Raw genomic sequence first — 13,502 nt, 5'->3', positions numbered from 1 at the left:
GGTGGGAGAGGGGCAGGGGGAACCTGATGGACAGGATGGCTGTGGAGATTCTCCAGGACATGGATATCCAAAAGGTACTTTTTCCAAAAAGCAACTAGACTTTCTTGGTTAACCTTTCTTGGTTGCCTTTTGGAAAAAGCATCTTTGGGATTGATGGGCAGGACTATTTTACTGTAGTGTTTTCATTACATGGGCAATGGTGATAGGATCTGGAGTTGTGGTATATTATTGGATGACTCAGTTGTAGGGAGGAAGATTCAGTTGGTTATTGCTTGTGATAAGCAGTGATGGCAGCCTTGGATCAGATCATGTCTATGCAGCCTCTCTGTCCATGTGGATTCTGAAGGGTCCCATGGTTTTTGGAGCAGCTCTAAGAGATGAAGTAAGCAAGAGGTGCCTAGAGCACTACTGGAAGAAGGCAAAGAGCAATTCTGACTTAGCACAGATACAAGTCTGCAGTAAGGATTATCTTAATAAATGATAAGGGCAGCAAAATATATTTAGTTCTCTGCCCTTACTGCATCCTCAGATAGCTGCACAACAACCCTATTTGTGTTGATAAGGTCATTTGGATCTGGTCAGAGTTAAACTCTGGCTGTGCTGGGGCTGATTCTTGTCCAGTTATCTGAATAACAGAATAACAGAGTTGGAAAGGACCTTGGAGGTCTTCTAGTCCAATCCCCTGCTCAAGCAGGAGACCCTGTACCATTCCAGTCTCTTTTTAGAAGCCTCAAGTGATGGAGCACCCACAACTTCTGAAGGCAAGCCATTCCACTGGTTTATTGTTCTGTTAGGAATTTTCTCCTTAGTCTACATTGCTTCTCTCCTTAGTTAGTTTCCGTCCATTCTTTTCTTGTTTTGCCTTCTAGTACTTTGGAAAATAAGTTGATACCCTCTTCTTTGTGGCAGCCCTCAAATATTGTAACACTACTATCATGTCAACCCTAGTCCTTCTTTTCTCTAGACTAGACATACCCAATTCCTGTGACTGTCCTTCATTTGTTTTAGCCTCATCTGTGCTGAATTCAATCTAGTTATTCCTGAGAAAATGGACAGAGTCCTTGTGCTGTTGAATTTTTGTGACCAGCAAGGATTCTGGAGAGGTGACAGGATCTTTATAAAGTTTATTGTGTTTTTTATTTTGTTTTTTCACCCAGAGTTCCTTCTGATAGACAAGCAGCTATATAAGGCTATCTAATAAATAATGAATGAATGAATTACTCCTATAAGAAAGACACTCAATTTCAGATTGAAATCTGAAAATAGGGAATAATTCAGTCCAGTTCCACGTATATAAACAATATATTTCTATTTGGACAATATTTGGAAGCATTTTCAAATACCCTTCTCCAGATGTGCACTTCTTACATAATGGGGATTGACTGGCTGTCAGGTTTCTCCTACAGTACTATGCTTCTCAATGGTAGTTTTCCCCTCAAATCTTGGTTGTTGTTTTTTAAACCAGTGAGATCCAGTTTGGAATCACCAAATCACCATGTATAGCTCTCTGATGAAAATGCAAGTGGAATACATTGAACAATTTTGATCAACATGCTTAATAAATAATATTTTATAGATGGGGAAAATGCAATAAAGACAAATCAACATGATTAAGGAATTTGAAAAGCTCCCCTTCTGTACAGATTGCAGTGAGTGAGGTATTCAGTTCAGATAGGTAAAAAGAGGCAGGACAGAGGTATATAAAAGCAGGTATGGTATGTAAATCTAATTAGAGATATTCTAAGTTTCCTCACACATATAGAAAATGAATTAATCTATCTAAACTAAATACAGACAGATGAATGGCCAATAAAAGGAAATACTTTACAGAGTACTTTACAATTAATCTATGTAATTCACTTCCATCAAATATGTTGATAAATCCATTTGAATGACTTTAAGAGGGAACTAAACAAATCTATTGTTCTATTAATGATTATTCGTCCTGATGTGTATATTGTCTCCTGAATCATACATATGGTATATCATAAATGCTAAGGAGTAACTGAGAACAATGGCAAATCACAGATTTTCCATGCCTATGGGTTTCCTGAATGCAGCTGGTCGGGTACTGTGAGATACAAAATGTTGGACTAGATGGCTTTTGAGTTAATCCAACTACATTTTTATATTGTCTTATGCTATCATACTTAAGAAAGTAAGAGTGCCCTTTCATTGTTAAATTTATTGTCAGGAAAGTGTTAAAATCAAAGTTTATTGGACTCCTTTCCAATCTCAGTACATTACAAAGATGATTGATGTCCCCTTTTTCCCCTCTTTCCTTCTGAGTTTATTTGCCATTGTTATTCTGTCTTGTGATGCTTTATGTGTGTGCACATGTGTTTTCTATAATTCTTTGTTTTAAAATGCTTCAACAATTATAAGTTGCTTGGAGTTGTTGGGAGTTGGGTGGTATACATACTTAATAAATTATAGCTGGTTGCACAAATATATAGAGTGGATTTGACACTTTTTATCTACCTATTGAATCCTTCCCAACAATCTGGGATAGACAGATGTTGTTGATGATAGTGTTAAAGGCATCATTGCAGGATGTAAGCTGTTCCATGTAAAGTTGCCTTTTGCAATTGAGTGGTGATTTTGTCAATGCCAACGGTGGTCAAGTGATGCTCCAGATGCTTTGGTACTATGCTTGTCTCTTTCAATTCTAAAGGCCCAGTACCTTTTAGCTTTTTCATTTTCTATTACTTTGTCTATTTTGTCGACCCACCAGTTCTTGTTTCTAGGCAAGTGCTATTTCTTGCAAATATTCCAATGCACCTATGTTGCTACTTTGTCATACCATTGTTTATAATCAATCTGTGTGATCTATTTGCAGCAGCTAACTAGGTAGTTCATGCTTTCTTCAGCTTCTTTGCAAAGATCATATTTGCTATCTGTTGCTGTCTTCTCAATTCTGGCTTTGTAAACATTGGTTCTTAAGACTTGGTCTTTTGCAGCAGGAATCCAACCCTTCCATTTTTTTCTTCAACTTTCTTGCTTTTATGATTATCTGCTTTGCCTGCTGTTTTTTTTTTTTTTTTAATATACTGGCAATGTAATACTTTGCCTTGCCATGTCTCTGTCCTCTTCTTCATTTGTCTTTCTTATAGGCCAGTTGGTGTCTCCAGTAATCAGTAAGCCTTCATGGTGTACTAGCTTCAACGCATCATCTTCACAGCAAAACCATTAATTTGCTTTTCTCAAGCTTACCTGATGATTATTAAATTACTAAGTATGACAATAATGGCAACAGGAAAAATAATAAAGTAGTATGAAAATTAATAACATCCTTTTAAAACATATTATGCATTATTTAGGCTGAATCAAACATTTGTAACACTCCAATGTTTGAAAACAGTGTTTTCTCTCCAGCAATGAATTTTACCATGAATGAGTGAGTTCTATTTTCTAATGGTGCACTATTGGTTTTCAGACTCCATTATTGGTTAAGCATACAGTTTCTCCATTTGCTCACAGAAACAAGTTAATGTTTTTGCTAAGACAAACTATAATTCATTGAAGGTGGAGTGGAAACTAGCACAGCCTCTTAGACTTTCAACAAGTGTCCAGAAGGTGTTTGCAATCAATCAAGCCAAACCTCAGTGTAAATTGATACTCTGGAGTGAAAAATAATTCACTCCATTCCACTGTTTTCTTTCATCTTATTAAGAGAATAGGGATGACAAGAAAGAAGGAAAGCTTATCAGATGCTGGATTTATTGCTAAGTCATTGTTCAGATGGAAGCCTTAGAAGAACATGGCATTGTACACCAGCATTTTGTGAAAAGGATCCCATGCAGTATACAGGCAGAAAAGAAAACAGCACCATATCTATATTTGTCTTTTAGTAGAGGCATGCAAGAATTTTGTTTGGCAAGTTTTTATTCATCAGAAATAAAATGGGAAGAGCTTGAGATTTATGGACAAGGGAATAAAACTGATACAGGGATAAAGCAAATTTTTATCCTCCAGATTTTGGGGGGATTTAAAACTCCATTAACCCTGGTCATCACATTTTTAAAAAATTAACTCTTAAATTAACCTTGGTCACCACGATCCAAAAAAATATGCCAACCCTAGAAAGAGTGCAGAGAAGAGCAACCAAGATGATAAAGGGTCTGTAGGATAAATCACATGAGGAATGGTTAAGGAAACCGTATGTCTAGCCTAATAAAGAGAAGAATTAAGAGAGAGATGATAGCTGTCTTCCAGTACATGAGGAGCTGCCACAGAGAGTTGGAGGTTGATTTATTTTCCAGTGCTCCTGACAAGAAGCAACGGTGGAAGCTCATTAAAGAGAGATCCAACCTAGAACTAAGGAGAAACTTTCTGACAGTTTGAGCAATTAACCAATAGAACAGCTTGCTTGCCAAAGTTGCAGTGCACCATTGCTGGAAGTTTTCAAGAAAGGATGGGACAAACATTTGTCTGAGATGATCTAATGTCTCCTGCAATGGGCAGGAAGGTCGGACTTGAAGACCTCCAAGGTCCCTTCCAGCCTTATGACTCTATGATTCTAACCCCATCTAGCATAGCCAATAGCAATACGTTATATATTATAATGTTATATATTTTTATATATTTATATATTTTTATATAGTTCTGAAAGGCATGGAGGCAGATGGTTTGGAGCACTTCTCTTAGGAATCTGTCTTCCTTTTAATCTTTGTGTAGCAAGTCAAGTTTATAGTGCCAAATTTGAATTGCTGCCTTTTTTTTTCTTCCCATTTTCAGTAGTTGCATTGCAGGCAGGTAACCCAAGATGTCTTCTGCTGAAAAGAGCTATAGTCACTTAATTTGATGGGTAAAAACTAAATTAAGATTTTTGTCTTGTTTTACTTTGTGAAAAGGAATAGCTGCCATGTTCTTAGTTATAGGGGATTCTACAGCTAAATTCACTGCAGATCATTTTGCCTGGTCTCAGAAAAGCTATGGAGAATCAGGTCTGGATAAAACCTCAGTGGGGAACCACCAGGAAATTTCTGGGGAAATTGGAAAATATCTTAGAAATAGGAAACAGCAAACCCTGTCATACTGTCACCAAGAAAACAATGTAGTTAGCAAGAGTCCAGCTGGACTTAGAAAGCTTTAAAGCTTTAATGTTGGAACTACGGTAATACCTTTATGCCTTTCTTATCCTGCAATAAATTCAGAGCAACAATTTTAATCCTAATATGGAGATTGCATTGCACTTGTGTAAAAAGCACTGAGCGGCTTCCAGAAGGAAAGGATTAGCCACAGACATCACCATCACCTGGGGGATGCCCAGTTGGAGCTGGAGAGAAGGACAGGAGCTCAACCGCATCCCACGGCAACTCTCAAGTCTTACCCTCCAACCCAGAATCCCAACCACGCAAGCCACTGTGCTCCCAATATGGAGAGAGAAGAGGATCTAATTCTTTGCTTCCTGAAAGCAACTAAATCAGATCAGCAACTTAGAATGTTTTTAAAAGGATATATTAAAAAAAGCTTAGGGAGAGAGATGGGTGCAAAATGAGTCAATCTTTTTGGAGTGATTTCCAGCTAACAACCTTTAGCAGAAAACAAAATCTTTCTAAATAGTCATACCCCATTATATACACAAGCAAAATCATATTAAATAATGTTAATGTAAATATTCTAGTCTGATTCCATATCACTATTTTCAGAACTAGTCTCCCTTGAAGTCATTTTAATATGAGGCAGTTAATATTACTATTCCATCACGAACATTCACCATACATCACCAGTACTTGCACACATACATGCCCCAGTCACTCTTACTATGAATAAAGGATTCCAACCAGAATGACTGATAGGCTTTCTGGAATAAATGAGTATTCAGGTTCTTGTTTCATGAGTCTTGGTTTTTAGAATTACTAACAGGGCCTGAGACACTCATACTGATTATGCATTGCTACATCACAAGGAGTGAAATATGAAGATATTCTGTTCAGATTGCATCCTCAGAGTGCAAATCCATGAATCATTTATAAGGCATGAGAACAATGGGAAAGGTGAATCTGATTTGCTCGGTGGTATTCCAAGGCTAGCACTGCTCCATATATTAAAATAGTGTTCAGCCTGCCTCTTTAAGATGGTTTGTAATCAAAATTGTAGGCAGATGACTCTTGCTACAGAGGGCAGAATTGCTTGAGCAAATATGGCAAATGCCCAGGAAGGACAGGATTTGAAGAGGGTGCAATGAAGAGCAGCAAGGAGATGCTGTCTTCTTAATCTGTAAATGAATGTAGATGGAGGTAGACTGAGAGAATGCTGCAAACCTCCTTGGTCCTTAGCCTACAGAATTTGCTCCTTGGAACTGGCTATATTTAGACAAGAGAAATTGAAATAGTTAAACACTTTCTTCCTCAATGCTACCAGAAACAAACTTTAATAAAGGAAACTTGTGGAAAGGCAGGGAAAAGAAAAAAGAAACGTAGTCAACTTTTTCCTATCCCACCTCGCAAAGATGGACTCTCAATTTCCACTGGTACCCTAACAAACCTATATAGTATATAGCAACTTCTTATTTAGCAATAAAGACACCAAGAAAGTAGTTACATTTATGTATTGGGCTCTTTTCTGAATGATATCGCCATGCTCAGAATGTGTGTTACTAATAGATTCAGTTTTCGTCATCATTCTGTTGTTGCATGTCTCATGTTCATATTTCTAACAGTGTACATGTACCATAGGAACATATGTTAATTGTTGTTAACCTTGCCTTTTCCCAATAAATCTTGACAGTCCTGTTAGGAAGAAGTCTTTTTCCAGCATGATTTTAAAAAGGAGAGAGGTTTATAGGTTGCTATTTGAGATGAGTGAAGAAGCTTTGATTGCAGGATGGAGAGAAATCCCTTCACAAATTCAGTATTTATGTCCTTAAAACATAACACAAAGCCACTAAAGAGAATATGCATAAATGTTCATAGCTTTCCTTATTGAAAATCCTAAATGATTAATTACAGAATATCATAGGGCTTTCTACTCACTGCCTGAGTCAACAGAAAAGTATACTAGCATGCAGTTTTCTGCTTCCACTCGTGATTCCTGCCTCTAAATCATTACCAAATGTGCCATCTGAATTATGCCTATATAGTGTGATAGGCAAAGAAACTGGTTGAATCCTCCACCTCGTTGTCCTCTTCTGAATTTAAATAACCAATGGGAGAAAGCTGCTAATCAAAATACTACCACAGCAATGGGGCTAGTTAGACTGTCCTTCATCTTTAAGCCCCTTCCTGTTTGCTTTTTCCACATCATGCTACCATAAACCAAACAGTAAGAGGGTCTCTGGATGAACAGACGAGTGCCACCCTGAGTGCAATGAGTTTTTATACTTTTCCATAGAGTTTTTATTGAGTTTTATTCCAACGGTTTGGGGCTTCATTATTTGTATAGTTTTGAGCACCATCAGCATTGTTATTCTAGGCAATTGTATAACTACTTTAAAATAACTAAATAAATAAAGTGGGGGGAACACCAGGGTGATAAGAGGGATTGAGCCCCAAACAGCACATTTATTTAGAATTTCTCTCATTTATTTATATAGGAAACAATTGCCAACTTTCAGATTCTTCTGTGTTTTATTCAGGTGTCAATGGGAATTGGTCCTGTCATTCCGATAATTTACTAGTCCAGCCTTGCACTAATCTAAGAAGAATCACAAAGTGAAAGGATTTGTAGCACTGCTAAGAGGTTTGCACTGTTATACAATTCAGGTAGACAATTTAAATTTGCCAATCACAGACTATTTCTATTATTCTGGACAGGACATTTCATATAGTACTGCTTGTGATAGAGAGCTGTTTGCATTCAATTAGAGTAGGGGTGGCAGAGAATACCTTATTTTATTTGGCCAAGTGTGATTAGACACACAAGGAATTTGTTTCTGATGTAGTAGCTCTCAGTGTACATGCAAAACAACATAATAATAATACTATAATCATAATAATGATACTAATAAGGGGTAGTAGTACTACCGTCATACTACATGTGTGAATAAGCTTAGATATAAGACAGTACTGTGGGAATTAGGTGATCAGCAAAGTGATGGCATGAGGGACAAATTGTCCATGTATCTAGGAACTCAATGGGACCAATGTGCTAGACCTCTAGCACTGCTGTGTATATCCATGTAACACTGGTACAGGGACTGCTGTGTTTAAGTTTTTAGAGAAACATCAGCAGAAAGACAATAGATGAGACTGACAAAAAACCATGCAGAGGGTGGATGCTCATATCAACCTTAAATGGGCAGTAAAGGTCTCTGTAATGCCACTACTTGTCACCTGAAATTGCCTGACTTCCAATGTAATGGATTTGTGACTGTCATAGGATGCCACCAGCATTAACAGGAAAACAAAACTTTAACAAGTACAGTTAAGGACAACTTAAACCTCTATCACTAATGGGCTTGAAAGCAATGGCCTGGGGAAACTGCAGAAAAATGATGCTGCTGGCACATATTTGTGCCACTAACAGATGTGGGGCACAGCCTAAGAGGGCCATAAATGCAGTCAAAACCACTTCCATTACATAGAAGCGTAGGATCCAATATCATACACTTCTTCGCAAGAGTCCAAGTGAGGTTGCTTTAAATTGTTGCAGGATTTACATTGTTTAAACTATACCAATGTATAAAACATTGTTTCAAATTCTCTTAGTGTTCTGCAAGTTTTTGATGGCTGATCTTTGCAGTAAGCTCATATGTACACCATTGGTTCCATTGATGGACCTTATCATAGGTTATTAGTGCCTTCCTGATCCTCATTATCTTGCTTACTTAGGTGTCAAGATGTCATTGAAAATACAGACAAGTAACATCACAAACAAGAATGATCCCAAGTCCATCAACTCCAGGGTCTTCATTGGGAATCTCAACACAGCAGTGGTCAAGAAGTCAGATGTAGAAACCATCTTCTCTAAATATGGCAGAGTGGTGGGCTGCTCTGTGCATAAAGGCTATGCATTTGTACAATATTCAAATGAAAGGCATGCACGGGCTGCTGTCCTAGGGGAGAATGGGAGAGTACTCGCCGGTCAGACTCTAGGTAAGGTCTCCTTGCATCTCTCTCTATCTTCCCCTATATTTTCTAAGAAAAACGAAGATTGCTGTGGAATTGTAAAAAGCACTTTTCATATCAGACTAAAATAAATATTCCCCAGTCATTTTGCAGTGAAATTTAGGACAAACACTGCTGTCCTAATAATATTTCAAGAGGAATGGCTTTTCAACTTGGGATTAAAGTAAAGGACCTCAGCAAACAAAAAATGATAAGCATGAAAACCCTCCACAGTCTCAAAACAATATAGAAGTCTAGTATTGGCTCTAAAATACAAATACTAAGAAATGTTAAGCTTTTTCAAAAGTCACAAACAAGTTCTAAATGGACACAATGGATATAGTTGTTCAGCTGCTTGGAAGTTGCATAGAAAAAAAAATGGGTTTGTTTCCTGGTAAAGTACATGCTTTGTAATGCAGAATGTCCCAGGTTCAAAAGACATTTCAAGGGCCACTTAAATCAGAGAAGACCATTCCAATGGACAAATTGTGCTTATAATCATAGACATCTGCAACTAGCCACAATGATGCCAAAAAGTCAAAACTGACTTGTAATGTCCCAATGTAGGCTCTGCACTTTTAACACTTGTGAAGGGACATTGTATGCAAATACAAATAAGGAACAGAGTTTACATTACAGCAGTCGTTTCATCTTTCCCAGCCACTCATCTCTTCTGTGGATGCCTTTACATTTAGTTTGAATAAGGCAGACATTCTCCAGCCTGGAGCCTCATGCAACCCTAAGGCCTGTTTTCTAAGACCTCTGCTACTTCTTATAATAGACCACTGAATTTTAGGAATACCATTGTTTTATGTGGTATTATAAAATAAATGGTCCTCTAATTCCTACAACAGAGGGCCAATTTGGTGTAGTGATTAAGGCATCAAGCTAGACTCTGGGAAACCATGAATGATAGTCTCATCTTAGGCACAAAGCTAGCTGGGTGAGTTTGGGATAGTCAGTCATGCTCAATTCTAAGATTGTGGCAGTGGCAAAGTACTTCCAGAAAGCGTTTCCCAAAAACTGTAGGAACTAGCCCAGCCAGTTGCCAGAGTAAAAACTGATTCAAAGGCTCCCTACAAAAAAAAAATCCCTAGAATAAGCACAATTTTTATGGCTATCATATCTGGACTGTAAATATCCAGATGGGTGGCAGAGGTAACAAAAAGAGTGTATCTCTTTGCTCTCAGCTAATTGCCATCCAGGTCTTTACAGTCTTGAAGTAGTTGCTCTTGACATAGTACATTGTACACACAAACCCCAAAAAGAGATCCTAACATTTCCCTTACCTCAGAGAGTAGGCAGTTGTGCGGAGGAAATTCCACACAAGCAATATGGTTCCATTTACTTCTCCACATCCTTCTATTTATTCCTTCTCACCGACCTAGCTATTTTATTTATATGCTGGTTTTAGAAGTTCTTCAAAGTGGTTTATTTTATTAAGAAATACAACAGTTGGACAATATAATATAATAAAAGCTTACTCAACCAAGTAAGCAATAACATATTTAAAAGAGTATAATCTGGAAAACAGCATTTTTTTCAAGCTCCCTTTTTATCTGTATTAAATTAAGATGTGACACCTTTTCAAGTATATCATTTAAGGCAGACATGTCAAACTCACAATATCATGTGACGTCAGGTGACATATCAGAGCTTTTTCCCCATTGCCGGCAATGGGGTGGGTGCAGTTTCCTCATGACGCATCCAGCCTGCGGGCCGGCAGTTTGACACCCCTGATTTAAAGATTGTCTAAAGCACCCCAGACTCAGGAACATAGCCAGGTTTTTAGGATCTTACGAAAGACTAACAGGATTGGGGCCATTCTAATCTCCAAAGGGGGAATCTTCCATTGAGCAGGAGCCACAGCGGTAAAAAAAACTGTCTTCTAATCCCCATCAGCCAACATTTTTTGGATGATAGGATCTTTAGCCCACCCATTCTAGTTGATCTAGTTGGATGAGTAGAGACTCTGGAAAAAAGGTGGGCCCTCGGGTAAACTGGTCCCAAGCTAAATAGGGTTTTAAAGATGATAACCGGCACCTTAAACTATGCCCAGAAATATACTGGTAACTAATGCAGCTCTTGCAGAAGTGGTGTTATGTATGTTATATATCTAGCACCATTTGCTACCCATGCAGCTGCATTTTGCACCAGTTGAAGTTTCTGGATGCTCCTCAAGGGCAGCCCCATGTACAGCATGTTACTGTACTCTATACCAAAGGTTACAAGGACATGAGTTACTATGAGCACGGCCTCCCAATCCAGGCATGGGCGCAACTGGTGCACCAGTCAAAAGTGTACAGCCTCCTAGCCACAGCTACTCTTCAAAACTGCACCCAGAACTAAAGATGGAAGAACCTATTCTCCAGAGACTCACAGTTACTCAGTCTTGCTTAGGTTGAGTCAAAGTCCGTTTCCTCCCATTCAGTCCCCAATAGCCTCTAGACATTGGGATAGGATGTCCACAGCATCACTGTGTTAGAAATAGAAAGGCTAATATTGCAATTTGGTGTTAATCCAGAATATTACTTCCAGCTGAAGTTACTGTTTTTTTCTACTTTACTGTATTTAACAAAGAACTCAAAGAATCAACCTGCTGCTTGTTACTGAATTACTTATCAGATATGTGAAGCAAAAGCTAAAGGCTTGTAAGCTCTAATTTCCACCTCAGTCTGGTTATTTTTGCTGCAATGTTATAATATCCCAATTTTACAACTTTATACTACATATGCCTGCTAAACAAGACTACTTATTTATATTTTACAAAATACATTTTTATATATTTTTTCAACAAACAATATACCAAAATACAACAGCCCTTAATTAACCAACCGCAAATAGAATCTACAGTAGTCTCAACTAAAATATAAGCAGCAATAGCATGTTTCAAGGATAGCCAATCATAAATTAGCTCCTTTGGAACTTCTTCACAAGTAGACCAGTTACAAATTGGCTGAGGCAAGGAACCAATCAGAAACTGGCTTTTCAAAATTCCAATGATATGATCCAAATAGAGATTAGTTCTGTTACAAATGCAAGAGCTCAGTCAGTTCCTGCTCAATTGCCTGTGAGCTTCCAAGAAAGTACATTATACAGCAGATCACTTTCAGTTCTGAAGATGCCAGCCATGCTTGCTGGTGAAACATCAGGACACCAGATAATTAGACTATGGCCTATTAGCCTGGAAGCTCATCAACACTGGATTGATGCTCACTGTGAAAGCCTGCATCAATATACTCCATAATTGGCTTCCTTGGAATCCTCAGCCAGATCAAGACAATTTAGGAACAGCTTAAGCTGTTTAAAGTATTAATAATTATAAGCAACATTTGAAACAAAATTGGAAAATAAATGACAATTATTGAAGATTTTAAAGTTTGCTATATTATGCACCAGTTGATATTTTAACTGCCACATTTTGCATTTATGGAAATGTCCAGATATTCCTCAGGGTTAGCCTATAATGAATAGTAGCTATCATATCAGACTGATTTAGGAATGGCAAAAGTTGTCATGATCTCTCTCTTTCTCACATAAGCAACTATGAGCGCAGGGATAAGATGGGATCAAGAATTCTTTCCAACAATGAGCTAGAGCAGGCATGTCAAACTTGCGACGTCACATGACATTGTGTGACATATCGCAACTTTTTTCCCATTGCCGGCAATGGGGTGGGCGCGGTTTCAGTATGATGCATCCGGCCCACGGGCCGGCAGTTGAACATGCCTGAGCTAGAGGGAATATCAGCTCTTTCAAAATAGATTGAATTCCAGTTGCCAAGCCACCTATTTTTTAGATGTAAACTTTTTAGATATAAACTTGTTTATTTTCATCATGATATCAAATCTACACAATTGTCAACAACGTTATTGTTTTATTTATGTTATTCAATTTTGATAGTACCCGATTCCAGACTGACTCTGGACAGCTCACAATATAAAGAAAACACAGAAAAAAACATAATAGAATAAATAAACAAGATAGAGAATCCAGACAACCAACTAAATATACATAATGGGCTGACAATGTATGGAAGCATATGTTAAGCACATCCAGCATAGGGTTCTATCACTCTACCCCAAAACCTAGGAAAACAGCCAGGTTTTTAAAGCCTTCCACAACAATATCAGGGTGGGAACTATCTGGATCCTAGGTGGGACTTCATTCCAGTGGGTAAGCTCCACAATATAGAATCTGGATCCCAAGAGATGACTTATTGAGTGAACTTGGAGTATGCTCACTCTGTTGATTCATATTGGCCAGGAAGAAACCATGAAAGATAGGCGTTTTTTCAAATAACCAAGCCCTATATCAAATAGGAGTTCATGGGTAATAACCAGCACCTTAAACCACACCTGGAAGCACATTGGCAACCAATGCAGCTCATGAAGATTAGATGCCCACGGCCATAGTGAGACAAAGCCACCATTACCTGTGTCACTGCTTTCT

General features: G+C 38.1%; 1 protein-coding gene across 5 annotated transcripts in view; it reads left to right on the top strand.

Moving 5' to 3' along the window:
- The window catches only part of RALY (RALY heterogeneous nuclear ribonucleoprotein), a 286,663-nt gene that overhangs the window by 231,142 nt on the left and 42,019 nt on the right, over nt 1-13,502 (top strand). For 3 of the 5 annotated variants that reach the window (XM_039323685.1, XM_039323686.1, XM_039323682.1), the window contains one exon: nt 8,775-9,038. In XM_039323685.1, coding sequence (XP_039179619.1) covers nt 8,783-9,038 — 256 coding nt within the window. In that variant the 5' untranslated portion in view covers nt 8,775-8,782. Of the gene's footprint in view, nt 1-7,579; nt 7,707-8,774; nt 9,039-13,502 lie in introns of all 5 variants that reach the window. The other 2 variants (XM_039323683.1, XM_039323684.1) reach the window with 2 other exon arrangements.

This window comes from Crotalus tigris, unplaced genomic scaffold, assembly GCF_016545835.1.
Source record: "Crotalus tigris isolate CLP2741 ecotype Arizona unplaced genomic scaffold, ASM1654583v1 scf7180000024281.4978605, whole genome shotgun sequence".
In the NCBI taxonomy this organism is placed as follows: Eukaryota; Metazoa; Chordata; class Lepidosauria; order Squamata; family Viperidae; genus Crotalus; species Crotalus tigris.
Note: the sequence above shows the minus strand (reverse complement) of the source record. Positions and strands in the feature narration are given on the sequence as shown.